This window comes from Lissotriton vulgaris, chromosome 8, assembly GCF_964263255.1.
Source record: "Lissotriton vulgaris chromosome 8, aLisVul1.2, whole genome shotgun sequence".
Classification (NCBI taxonomy): Eukaryota; Metazoa; Chordata; class Amphibia; order Caudata; family Salamandridae; genus Lissotriton; species Lissotriton vulgaris.
Window position 1 is genome coordinate 731,552,265 of NC_141696.1, and position 13,120 is coordinate 731,565,384.

Consider the following 13,120-nt stretch of genomic DNA (forward strand, 5'->3'; position numbering starts at 1 on the left):
GTTCGTGCTAGATCCGGGGAAAGTCAAGTTCAGGTTAACTGTGAAGGAGCGTGGGCCAAATACAGGGACCAGGTTAGTACCACTGAAAAAGTTACATTCTCAAAGTCCGGCATGTAAAGTACAGTTCAGGTGAAAGGACGGCACGAGAAGCAGCGAGAGCGTTATGGATGATCATTGCTGTAAGGCGATGAGCAGGCCTGGCGTCGCAGACAGTTATTGATGGAGGGTGAAGATGATGTTGGGCACCGCCGATGGTTGTTGCTGGTACTTTGCGTTGTTGGTCTCCATGGACTGTTGTTGATGTAGCACAAAGTACAGATCGATAGTTGCAGGTTGTCACTGACAATCGCTGTAGCATGAAGAGTTGGCTTAATCAGAGCTTCGCGTTGGTGGTCGTCGCAGGTGGCAGAGTCTAGGTGCGAATGGGCCCATTCACAGTTGAGAACAGCCCGAAAGTTCAGGATTTCTCCTCCCTTTTTTTGGAGGAGTGCACTCTGGGCCAACCAAGGGTCTAGGACCTGTAGAAGCACCTCTTGGGTTTCAGGGACTCACTTTAGCACAGGCTAGCTGGGAGGGCGCAGGCAGGTCCAGTTGCACAAGGTCATCTGGGCAGTTGCAGGGAGGATTCTGTAGCTTGTTGTGTCCCTGTAGCTCAGAACAAGAGGACAGCTACCTAACACTTTGAGTTACACTGGTGGCCCTGGGTTCAAGTAGCAGGTCCACTCTTCTTTCCTCGGGCAGCAGGGCAGTCCTTCCAGCAGCAGTACAGTCCTTCATCTGAGTCTTCCGTGGGTCCAGAAGTGATCTGATGAGTGGATTGGAGGTCCAGCCTTTGAAGTGGGGGGACTCCCTATACTACCGCCACATCTGGTTCTAGAACTTTCCTTCCTTCCCCTGCCTAGACTCCAAGTAGTCTAGGATGATAAAAGACTGGTGTCAGGCTTCTTTGTGAGTGTGCTGGTGGGGGTCTTTTGAAGTGTAAGAGGAACAGGGAACAGCTCCACCCCAGCCATCGAGCCAAAACCTAGTGTTCCTTTGTCTCACTGTCTGGGAGGAATACTCAAAGGGCAACTGCCAAGCTGGAATTCAGACTTTACCAATAAAAAGCATTTTAAATCACAAGCATGACAGGCTGCAGTGCCAGGCCTGGGACATGTTTAAAGGGCTACTTAAGCGGATGCCACAATAAGTGCTGCAGGCCCAGTAGTCACATTTAATTTACAGGCCTGGGTACATGAAGTACGAATTACTAGGGACTTACAAGCAAACTAATGTGTCAATTAGGTGTAGGTCAACTATATCATTGCTTTAGGAGAGAGCACAAGCACTTTACCACTTGTCAGCAGTGGTAAAGTTCACAAAGTCCTAAAGCTAACAAAAACTAATTGAGCAAAACAGTAGGGCTGAGGTAAAAAAAAAAAGGCTAATCCTGCAGAGAGGGCCAGGTCCAACAGTATATTACACCCATATATCATATACATATATGAACAAGTTACTTACCTTTGATATTGCCTTACCTGATAGAGACTATCTAGCCACAGATTCCTTACCATAGAATATTCCCCAGACGTCAGACTTGATTCTGAACTTTTTGGTGAGCAGTACCCCTTTGCACCAGTAGGTGGCGTTGTTTAGCTCTGCATGATGTCAGTGGCACCGTATGTGCAGGAAGCGACATGCATGACACCTGTGTAGGCACCACCCCAGTTCTCTGACATCAGTATGTTTTACGGACTTTCCACGCCGGAAGCGCGGAGTAATGAAGAAGACTGGCCACTGCTGCATGAAGCTAGGGCCCTTAAAGGGGAAAAATCCTTTTGTCTGAAATCCATTCGCAGAGCTGGGAGGATGGGTGGGTCAGTAAGAAATCTACAGCTAGATAGAGTCTCTACCAAATAAGGGATTACCAAATGTAAGTAACCTGTTCATCTGATTGCAGCTAAAAGTCTCTGATTCCTTACCTTAGAATAGATACCCCAGCAATACTTCCCCAAAGGTGTGGCTGCAAAATGGATTAGAATAGAAAGTCCTGTAGGACCGAACTGGCAAAATGCCCATTTCAGAAGACCTGACTGTCCAGGCAGTAGTTCTTTGTAGACGTGGGCATGGAATGATTGGCATATCCAGTACAGGTATTCCGCAAGCTAACGCAGTAGTCACAGCCTTTGCTCTGGTGGAATGAACTCATTAACCTTGAGGGGCCTGCTTTTAGGCCAATGCATAGCAGATTTTGATGCAGAGCACTATCAATCATGTGATGGATAATGTTTGCACCGCCTTTCCAGTTTTTTGGCTCAGACATACCCCACAAAGAGCTGATCATCCAGTGGAACTCTTGTGGGTCAAGGTAGAACAGCAATGCTCTTTTGGGGTCCAGACGATGGAGTGTTTTCTCTTCTTTGGAGGGCTGAGGTGGAGCTTAAAAGGCAGGCAGGTTGATGGACTGACGTATAAGAAAGGGGGTTACCAACTTCGGTAGGATGGATGCTCTAGTCTGAAGTACCAGTTTGTATGGGTAGATGATAAGGTACAGAGGCTGAAATGACAGAGCCTTTGTCTCACTGACCCTCTGTGCAGAAGTTATCACCACCGGGTTTATGGTAAGAAATCTGAGAAGGCAGTTGTGTAATGGCTCGAAGGGAGCACACATAAACAATGTGAGGACTAAGTTGTGGTCTCACTGTTGCATTATGAAAGGAGCTAGTGGAGACATTTTTTGAAGACCTTGGAGAAACCTATTTACAATAGGGGATTTGAAAAGGGATGGCTGATCTGGCAACTTTAGAAATGCCAATATGACAGACAGTCAGATAACCCTTCAATGTGCCCAAAACAAAGCCCTGCTTGGCTAGGGTAAGAATATACAAAATAACTTGGGAAATGACTGCAGGTGGAGGGTCAACTCGTTTATCTGTACACCATGCCATAAACTTGCTCCAACAGCAGGCATATACTGACTATGTGGAGGGATGCTCGGCTGGCAAGATACTATTGCAGACTTTCTGTGAAGATCTTAAGCTGTCAACTGTTGCTGCTCAATCTCCACTCATGAAGGTAAAACATTTTCAGGTTCGGGAGAAGAACACTTGCCCTATTGCTGCGACAGAAGATCCTCCAGAAGAGGCAGCCTGGTCAGAGAACCCGTGCTCATGCCCAACAGCATGGGATATCAAACTATTTTTGCCCAATTTAGAGCCACAAGAATGACTCGGTCCAGTCCTTCATGATTTTCCTGAGAACTCTGGGCAGGAGTGTTATAGATGGAAAGGCGTTCAAGAGACCTGAGCTCCAGTTGAAGCGAAAAGTGTCTCAGAGTGTGAGTCGCCTAGGAAATTCCAGGGTGCATAACTGCTGACATTGCATGTTCCCGACAGAAGTGAACAGATCAAACAAGGCTCTCTCCATTCTTGGAAGAGACCTACTGTTACCTCCAGATGGAGACACCATTTGTGATCCACTGGGCATGGATAGCTGAGTTTGTCTGCCCTGACATTCAGAGAGCCCCTCAGATGTTGAACCACCAAAGATATGCCATGATGTTCCAGCCATGTCCAGAGGCGCAGCGCCTCTTGGCAAAGGGCCCACGCCCCACCCTACCCAGTTTATTGCATTACCTCATGGCTGTGGTTTTGTCCATGAACACCTGAACCAGCTTTCCCCTGATTGAAGGAAGAAAGACCCACTGCAGAGCCCTTATATGCCAATGGACTGTGTCACAAGAGAGATGCAGGAGGTCACGCGACCCAACAGCCTCAGAGTTCGTCTAACTCAAATCCAATATAGAGGCCGAAACATTGGTATCATAGTCTGAATATCCTTGACTCGCCGCTTGGGATGATAGGCCCAAAACTGCACTGTGTCTAGAACACCTACAATGAAAGGGGCGAGCCCGCCTTCAACAGCCAATCATTGAGGTAGGGAAAGACTGGAATCTCTGAACTCTGCAGATGGGCTGCAACTACCACCATCACTTTTGTGAACACCCAGGGGGCACTGGTAAGGCTGAAGGGGAGCACGACAAACTCAAAATGCTCCCAGCAGACTATGAACCGCAGGTAAGGCCTGTGGGCAGGCAGGGCAAGGAAGTGAAAATAAGCATCCTGTAAGTCCAACGATACCATCTGGTCTCCTGGGTCCAGCGCAGACAGGACTTGCGCAAGCGTGAGCATTTTGAATTTCTCCTTTTTCAGGAAGAGGTTGATAAGGCACAAGGCTAAAATAGGATGAAGGAGTCCGTTCTTCTTGAGCACCAGAAAGTAGTGGGATAGAAACCATGGTGTTCTGGTGTTGGCCCCTTTTCTATAGCTCCCTTGGCCAAGAGAACTAACACCCCCTGACGGAGCAAGGAGAGGCAGTCCTATGACAGCTTATTGGAGGTAGGCGGCATGGGTGGGGGGATCACAAAGGGGATAGAGTAGTATTTTTGGACTAGCAGCAACCCAACAGTCAATGTTATTGACCTCCAGTGGTGCAGGTGATGGCATATCCTGCTCCCCACTGGATGCCCATGGTGGTCGGTGGGCATACTAAAGGGGTCTGGGGGCTGCGGCTGCCAAGCGGGTGGTAGTCTGGCTCGACCTCTGGCCTCCTGTCCCATGTGCTCTGTGTGAACCACATCCTCAGCCACAAAAATATTGTGCAGTTTCTTGACCAGGGTGGCTAGGCATTTAGAGGAGCAGTTGGAAGCCCCTTCCGAAACTATGAAAGAGACAGAAGGCCAACTGGTGTTGGGAAGGGGACATGGAAAGGCCCTAGGACCTGGCAGTAGCTCTTCTGTTCCAAAAGCTGTTGAGCACTGAGCCCACCTTTTCACCAAACAACCGAGCGCCATTAAAGGGCACGTCCATTTGCAAGGCAAGGACATACCCCGAAAACCAAGTGGTGCTCAGCCAAGTGTGGTGCCTATGGGCCACCGACAATAGAATCGCTCTGTCCAGTGACTCTGTTGTATTCAGCCTACAGCTGAAGGTTAACTTGACTGCGTCCCTCCCCTCAAGCCTCCTCCGAGAACACGGGCAGCACTTGCGCAACCGAGTCCAAGATAGTATGGTAGTATCAGCCCAAGAGACACGTGTTGTTTACCAACCACAGTGCCAGGCTGGCTAAAGAGGATATCCTCTTCCCAAAGGTATCCAGCATTTTGTAATCCATTTCCAGTGGAGTGGAAGGGAATGCGCCAGTGTTAACTTTGAAAGTGGAGGCCTAAATCCCCAAGCTCTCTGGAGGTGAGTGCTGGATGAGGAAACTGGGGTTTTATGTGGTGGGGTGGGGCAGGGCGATGATGACAGGCAATTATACTATGCACAGGAGCCCCTGTGTAGGGAGAGAGAGAAAAACTCTGTTTTATTTAGACCTTAGTCTTTAAAACCAAATCGAATAGAATTCAGGATAATGTACATAATTAAATATTAATAAAACAGTGTACAACTTTTGTTAAAATCTTTAAAAAAAAAAAAAAAAAAAAGCATAAAACATACAGAACATTCTACTTAAAATCCGAATTATCTTAGTCTTTTAAAGTCAGGGCTGTTCATTATCTTCATCAGTCCACCATTGCTATAAGGAGATTAAAAGGTATTAAAACCCATTGGACTTATCCTGCCTGAGTTACTCTTCTTCATTTATTGTATGTGTAGGGCTTGGACCAGGTCCTGTGAAAGACAGCAGTAAGGGCTTCATTGTATGTGAGTATCGGTTTGGTGAGGGCAACTCCTGGCTGAAAGACCTTTGTAAAGTCATGTATCTTGACTGCCACTAAGGGTAGCAGAAGGTTTAGGACCCCAGCCACCCTCCGCACCACCACTGCAAACAAGGCACCCTCCTCCATAGACACGGTATGAGACACAGTATGAGAAGAGACCAGGCCAGTGTCTCAGGAGGTGTCCAGTCCAATGGCATCCGCCAGATCCTCATACCACTTGTCCTCAGGATCTTCTAACTGGTAGCCATAAAAGTCCACAGACCCCTCCAATCCATCTCCCAATCTAGGCCTGCCAGATGAGCAAGGAACTGGCTTCATCATGGGAAGACTATCCCCGTTGGCTGCCACAGTCAGACGGCACCCATATGGTTCTATGTCGGAGTCTAGGATGATGATGGGGGTGGTGCTGGGTTATTGGAACTGGAGCAGCATGGGGAAAGGTTGAGTTGGCTCGAACAGCGCCCCTCCGGATCCAACAACGGGTACAAGGGGCCCAAAAGGCACTAGGACAAACCTGCAGGTGGAAGAGCAGTAAGGGCTCCTCCTGAGCCCGCAGTGTCCGAAGGTGCTTCAGCAGGGACGGGCCGCCCAAATGGGAGGTGCAAGGCCTCATAAAATTCAGATAACAGGACGTGTGTCATCCCGGCTCTCAGAAACTCTGGGAGGTGCGAGGACGGCTCAGGCATAGGCTCCACCACAGAGTTAGGTCTCAAATGCCGACGCTCCTTAATCTCATCAGATGATTTCGACAGACGTGGCAAAGTTGAAGATCTCTTCAACTTCTTGTTCTTCTTGTGCCTTTGAGACTTACCAGATTTCACGACCTCGACTGCAACGATGATCGCTTGGAGTGGCTCTACAACCGATTTTGGGACTTCCCTTTTAACTGGGATCTTGGCATTGGGGCAGGAGGAACATGAGGGACTGCTCGCTCAAGGCTTTGGGGTGCATGGTGTGGCAGTTGACACTGGTCTTGTGTCATGGTTGCACTCCAAGCACCAGAGGCACAACAAATGTGGGTCTGTCACAAATACCTGTCGATGACAGGCATCAAACTGCTTGAAACTATCTTTCCTATTTGACATTCCTGAAGCACCAGGAGACAAGTCTTGAACAAATCTCAACAAAAAGTAAAAAAACACCAGTAAAAAAGATCAGTAAAAAAGACAAAGGGTAGCTCTTCTCCGGATCTGCACTGACTGGTGCAGAAATAAAAGAATTGATGTCAGCACACTGGGGTGGTGCCTATAGAGGCACCTCACACATCACTTCCGGCATGGACGATGATGACCATGCCACGCAGAGCCGAACGATGCCACCTACCGGCGTGCAGGGGTACTGCTATTCCAGAAATGTCCAGATCCAGTCTGATGCCTAAGGAATATTCTAATGTAATATTTTCTTTTATTACAAGTGCATTGCATACAGCTAAAACGGTCAGTCCAAACATAAAAAGGGTCAATGAGCAGAACATATTTCTAATTTTGGTCTTAATAGTCCACTGCATCTGCTAACTCAACTTGCGTAGAAGCAATACTCTGCTTCCCCGTAAGAAGACTCTCAAACTAGCCTTCTCGCTTGACAAAATCTAAAAGGTAGCACCACTAAAAACATCCTTCTCCCACAGCTCTCCATAATCTTACTTTCTGAACTTGCATTTTACTTTCTCCACTCACCCACTCACTTCTCTAATTTGTTATCTTGCTTCAGAGAACAGCATAACCCAGCTCAAGTTTAGCAATCCAACCCGTTGATCTTGGTGTATGAAGTGGTTGGTTGGAATGCTACCCCAAGTGATTGTCTGCGGTTAGACTCATTGCAAGTATTTCTCCGGTCACCTTTTGTGTGTTTGATGTAACTACCACCACCACCAATTCACTGATGGTGCCCATCTTATAAAAGGGCACTTCTTAAAAAAAAAACTGGAAATGAAAGTTTTCTTGACAAAGGGATTAGCCTTGACATTTTCAGTGAAATACACTTCTGTGAATAAAATATATAAATGCAGCCCCTCAGTTAGGTGCTGTTTTCAAGAACAGTGGGAGGGTGTCAGGTTCTCCTTTCACCGTGGCTGTTGCTGTTCCTTACTCCTCAGAGGCAGATACTCTGTTCGGTCATTTAAGGTTAAAGGCAGATAGAGGTTGTAAGTAACTTTGAAGGCTCGCACATTGGCCATTATTCCTCATATAGTTTAAAATTAGGTTATAACAGTGACTTACCATGATTTCAGAAGAGAGAGCTGCCGGACAGGCAAAAATGAAACGATAATAAAATGCTTTTATTAAAGTTTTATTTTTCCTCGCAACTTTTTTTTTTTTTAAGAGATAAAGCATGTCAAAATGACTATGCTCTATCAACAAGAATCTACGTCACACACGAAAATCACACTGTAGCCAAAAAGGCAGAGGGGCTCTGCAGTTCATGGGTCCAAATTAAAAATTATGCCACAACTTACCGAGGGAACTTGTGTGTTAACCTGGGTGGAGATACACAGAGAAGGACAAACCAGATGGAGGAGAGAAGAAGGTACAAAAGAAAGGAGCGGGAGGCTGGGTGGGGACGAAGGATTCACCGGTGACAATATAGTATGTATACGGCCTTGTACAAGGTTTTGAGTGAACCACATTATGTCCTGTCAAAATTAATTAAAAGATTTATTTTTTTTTAAAAATAATAATAATCATCCCTCCCCAAACAACCTGGACACCACAAAGTATCACAAGGCCTATAAAAGTAAGCTAAAAACTAGACTACCCACATATTTGTGCCACCTCCTAATTCAGTTTCCAGTGTTGCACTCTATAAATATTCCTATTATGCCGGTCATTCAAACTTAACATGGTCTACTTCTTAAGTAGTCAATGTATTTTAGCATTCTGGCATATTGGGGTAAACCTTCGGAAAAATAGGATACATAGAGAAACAGTTTCTGAGAGATATATCTTACCTCTGGCTGGGCGTATTGAAAAAGCAATTCCTCTTTCTGTGACAACTGGCTTCCAGCTAAATTCAGCAGGATAATTCCTACGATTGTACAAAGTGATTGTTGTTCTAAGCCCACTCTCCGCCAAGAAGCAGGAGGACGGATACAGAATTAAGTTATCGGTAGACATCTCCAGGGCAACATGGACTGCCTCAGCTATTATTAACACATGGCCAGTGTGCTTCTGGTTAATGTTATAGGATATTGACCTACGAACAAAACAAACAAAATAAAACCATTACTAAGAAGATTTATGCATTGTGTGGTTGACCATTCCTATGATCAAATGCATTTTTATACAAGAAAAAATAATTCAGTGAAGCAGTACACAAGATTTTGAATCAGATTCTAATACTGGTTTGTTTTCATACATATCGATCAATTTAAATCAGTCCACAAAACATCAGAGTATTAGACTCTAAAAATCAATCCATGCATGAAGTACAATAAGCAATCAACCAATTCGGCTTACAGCTGTCTCAAAAGCCCACGTTTTCTTACCCCCGAAAGGAACGTTTCATAATGTAAAAAAGTTTGCATGTGGAACAAAACGGGGAAACAACAATTTTCAAAAATAAATTTAAAACAATACTAAACATGATGAATTCTCCTTATACTGACAATTCGCTGGAATAAGGTTAGACTAGAGAAGTGCACACCTGGAAACCTATGATGACTGTAGATTTTGGGCCAGTCTGTTATAGTTTAAATCGATGACAATTATAAAAGCTTGCAAATATCATATTTTCTTCGATTTGGTTGCTTGAACTCGATATGTTTTGCTTTGAAAAGAATGAAGAGTAAAAATGTGTCAACAAGATTTAGTCTACATTACAACATATCGCCCTGCTCAGTGGCGTAGCTAGGGGGGGGCGGTCTGCCCCAGGCGGCACAATTTTGGGGGCGGCGGCATTTACAAAGTGCGCTTGCTCTTTACACGGGGGCCGCGTGGCACTGGCGGTGGCCTTTATAATGTATTTGGGGACACGCAAATTCTATAATAAAATTAATGATAAAGGCCGCCGCCAGTACTGCACGGCCCCGTGTGAAGAGCAGCGGACCTTGTAAATGCTGCCTGCAGTGCATCATGCGCGTGACACGTCTTGCCCAGTTTGTGGATCGGATCCAGTCCCAGGGCTGTCAATCTAGTAGCGCGCAAAAGCGCTACCAAAGACGGCTCTGGGCATAATGTTCGGTCAGCCCTCTCGCGACACGCGCTCCACCACCAAGGACGCGCTCGCCTCTCGCCAGCAGCCACCAGCACACCTATCACTGGAGGCGGGCCGGACCCAGGCGGCAAACTCAAATTGCCGCGGCCAGGGCTCGCTGTTACTCACGGGCCCCAAACATCAGCCCCAATTGATTTACGCCGATGAGGCGAGCAATCTTCGGTACTTGTCTTTTTCCAGTAGACATATCGACCACCATGGGTCAGAGATGGCACGTTCCCTCAGTGCTTAACAGAATGTGTTCTTCCACTCCCTGGCGAAGAAAAAATGACGACATGAACACCGGGCTCTCAATACTGGTCCCCACCCCAGACCGGGCGCAGCTTCCACCAGCCTGCGTGGTAGTTACCAGCGTGGGTGTTTAACTGCATTAGTCGACACGTGAGTTTGTGATTCATGATGCAAAATTTACAAAGCAAACTTAAAAGCTTACTCAGAACGAATACATCCACTGAATCAACACAAACGTAAAAGCGCAGACGGTACCAGCCAGGGTACACTTTTAGCCTAATGTGCAATGTGTTTTTTTATAGTGTGCTTGTGTATGTGACTTGAAGGTTTGTTGTGAGAGGACGTGATGAAGGAGTTTGCTGGTGTAAAGGCAAGCAGGGGTGTGTTTGACAGTGCTTCTGGTGGTATATGTGGGATTGATGCTGTCTGTGGTGTGATATGCAAGGCCATGTGTGAAATGAGAATAATGTGCATTTCTGCGGAGTGAGCGTTGGGGTTTATGATGATGATGTGTGTGCTTTTGTGACAGTATGGGCGCGAGATGAGTGCTATACTGTGTCTGATGGAGTTCAGTGGTGAAGCCTGTGTGAAATGCTGCTCCTATCTATGCGTGTGTTAGTATGCGCGCTGGAACGATAGTGTGCTCATGCAGTTATGTTGGCGAGTACTGTGTGTGAGATGGCAAGTGTTTTATGAAAGCAAAAGGAGCGCCATATGGACCACCACAGGCCATGCCCCAGCCACTTTCCTGGGTTCATATTCAACTGTTTGCGTGAGGATCAGGCCCAGTTCCAGGGGGTGGGCCGGGTGGGCCAGGCCCACCCAAAGACAGGCCTTGGCCTTGGCAAGGAATCTGCCACCAATGTACAACAACAATAAAACATGTTTAGATAACTGGTGATTTATGATCCTGCTGGAGAGCAATCATTTGACTGTTGGTAGTTTTTAAATGCAGATAAACTAAATGTTGTGTTGATAGCTTAGTGGGCTACTGCCTTTGTCACAGAGATCCTTGTGTTACTTGCAGTTCAGAAGTTGCAATCCTAAAATAGGACAGTGACCTATGAATAGTTTGTTTTGGAAGTTATTCATTTTATCAGTGAAGTGAACTCCCAACCACTGGAGTTCTCTTTAAATCCTGAGTTTGTGCTTCTCCAGTCCAAACCCTCGTAAAATATAATGCCCACCAGTATGGATGACATGTGATTCCTACACCTTATAATCCTCATTGGCTTATGTGACATTCCCCGTAGACTGATTTATTGTCTCTGTATAATGTGTGCGTGATGTAAAGTACTGTGACTTGCTACACTGATATGAGTAGGGCTATCCAACGAATGACATGCATATGAGAGAGGGGCTACGGAGAGATGAGGGTCACTGGTTGAGGGTGGCAGTGAGGGAATTCGAGTAAGTGGTCCTGGGGTGGGGGAACTACAGAGAGATGAAGGGCACTGGTGGAGGGAATCCAATACCCAAGGAAGGCAAGGACAAAGCCCTTTCATAAAGCTTTATAGCCCGCCATAGCGGGCTATACCGGACATTAAAGGCCCTCTACATCATTAAAGATCTCCGCTGGCCTTTAATGGCCAGTGTAGCCTACCGACGCAGGCCATAAAGTTGTTAGAACATTCCGCCCCATGAGGTCAGAATGTTTTAGTTAAAAAACGCATAGGCCTATCGGAGCCTGAGGGAGTTAAAATCCCCCTACGGCTCTGAAACCTTTGTTTCACAGCTCTCGCTGTGAATGTTCTACAGCTAAGGGCGTGCACAGGATCACGGCTGTTAACTGTTGAACATTGAAAGCAGGAGCTGTGAAAGGGCGCTGAAGTCAGCCCCTGTTTCTACCCGGCTTGGCTGAACTTTCTTTGGGAGTTCAGCCAAGCCAGGGAGACCAAGTAGCTGAGCAGCATTCACCCCTCCCTCCTTCTCAAGCCTTGGTGGCACTGAGCTACAGAAGGAGGGAAGGGTGAAGGACAGTGGCGGCATGCACAGGGAAATGTTGTGAGGCGGTGAGGCAGGGCGGGCGTGGTAGGGGGGATTGTGGAATTCCACACGATGGGATAGTGAAAAGTAAATAAATAAAATCACTTACCTTGCGCTCGCCCCATCGCCATGTCGGTGATATGGTGTGCGCAAGGTAAGGTGTTTTATTTATTTGTTTATTTATTTTTCACTATCCCGTCGTATGTTGAATTCCACTACCCCCCACCCCGCCCTGCCTCCCCTCATCGCCCCACAGTCTTTACCTGTGCGTGCCGCCACTGGTGAAGGATACATGTGTCCTCGTGCATGGCCTCTGCTTTTCGCTTACCTTTGCCTAAATACTATATTTTTGAGTGGCAAGGGAAAAAGAAAGGCATATATGCTGTGCATTAGGACAGTGAAGTGTTGAGAGCAAGTGGCCTATGCTAGTTAATATAGGCTGCTTCTGTCCAATCGTCTTCAATGGAGCTCTCAACATTCCAATGTTCTAATTAATGGCACAGTTCAGTAAATAAAAGCTATGTCGGAGAAACTGGATTGATAAGTAGGATGGGGGAGGGGAGTAGGATGAGATCCCAGAAAGTTGAGAAAACGAGTATCTAGAAACTACAACAAGATTTCTGTGAGCAATCTTGGGCTTACCACTAGCAGTTGTGGGCCACGCAAAAGGTCTCCTTCAAAGAACCAGGGAAAATGAATGCAGAGTAGGTTAGCAGTACCAAATCAATCTTAAAGTCTAGAAATAAATCAGATAAATATCCCAAACTGACTTGAATTAAAGGAAAAACGTAATGAAAAACACCAAATCAATCAAAATTGGTTATGGATATCTAGAGTTGGGAATATTTTAAGAAAATAGTAGAAATGCCAATAGAAAACAACTGCAGCCAAAACCAGTGCAAGTCAACAGAATGCAGCAGCTCAGGACCTTGGCATCCTGCACAACAGACCAACAATCGAGAGAGGTGGGATAGAGTCTGCGTATTCACC

At 46.4% G+C, this 13,120-nt stretch overlaps 1 protein-coding gene across 1 annotated transcript in view; it reads right to left on the reverse strand.

The window, feature by feature from the left end:
* The window catches only part of CFAP47 (cilia and flagella associated protein 47), a 2,734,468-nt gene that overhangs the window by 2,496,975 nt on the left and 224,373 nt on the right, over nucleotides 1–13,120 (reverse strand). The window contains exon 15 of the mRNA XM_086934611.1: nucleotides 8,649–8,893. Within this exon, the coding sequence (XP_086790737.1) occupies nucleotides 8,649–8,893 (245 nt within the window). The remainder of the gene's footprint in view (nucleotides 1–8,648; nucleotides 8,894–13,120) is intronic.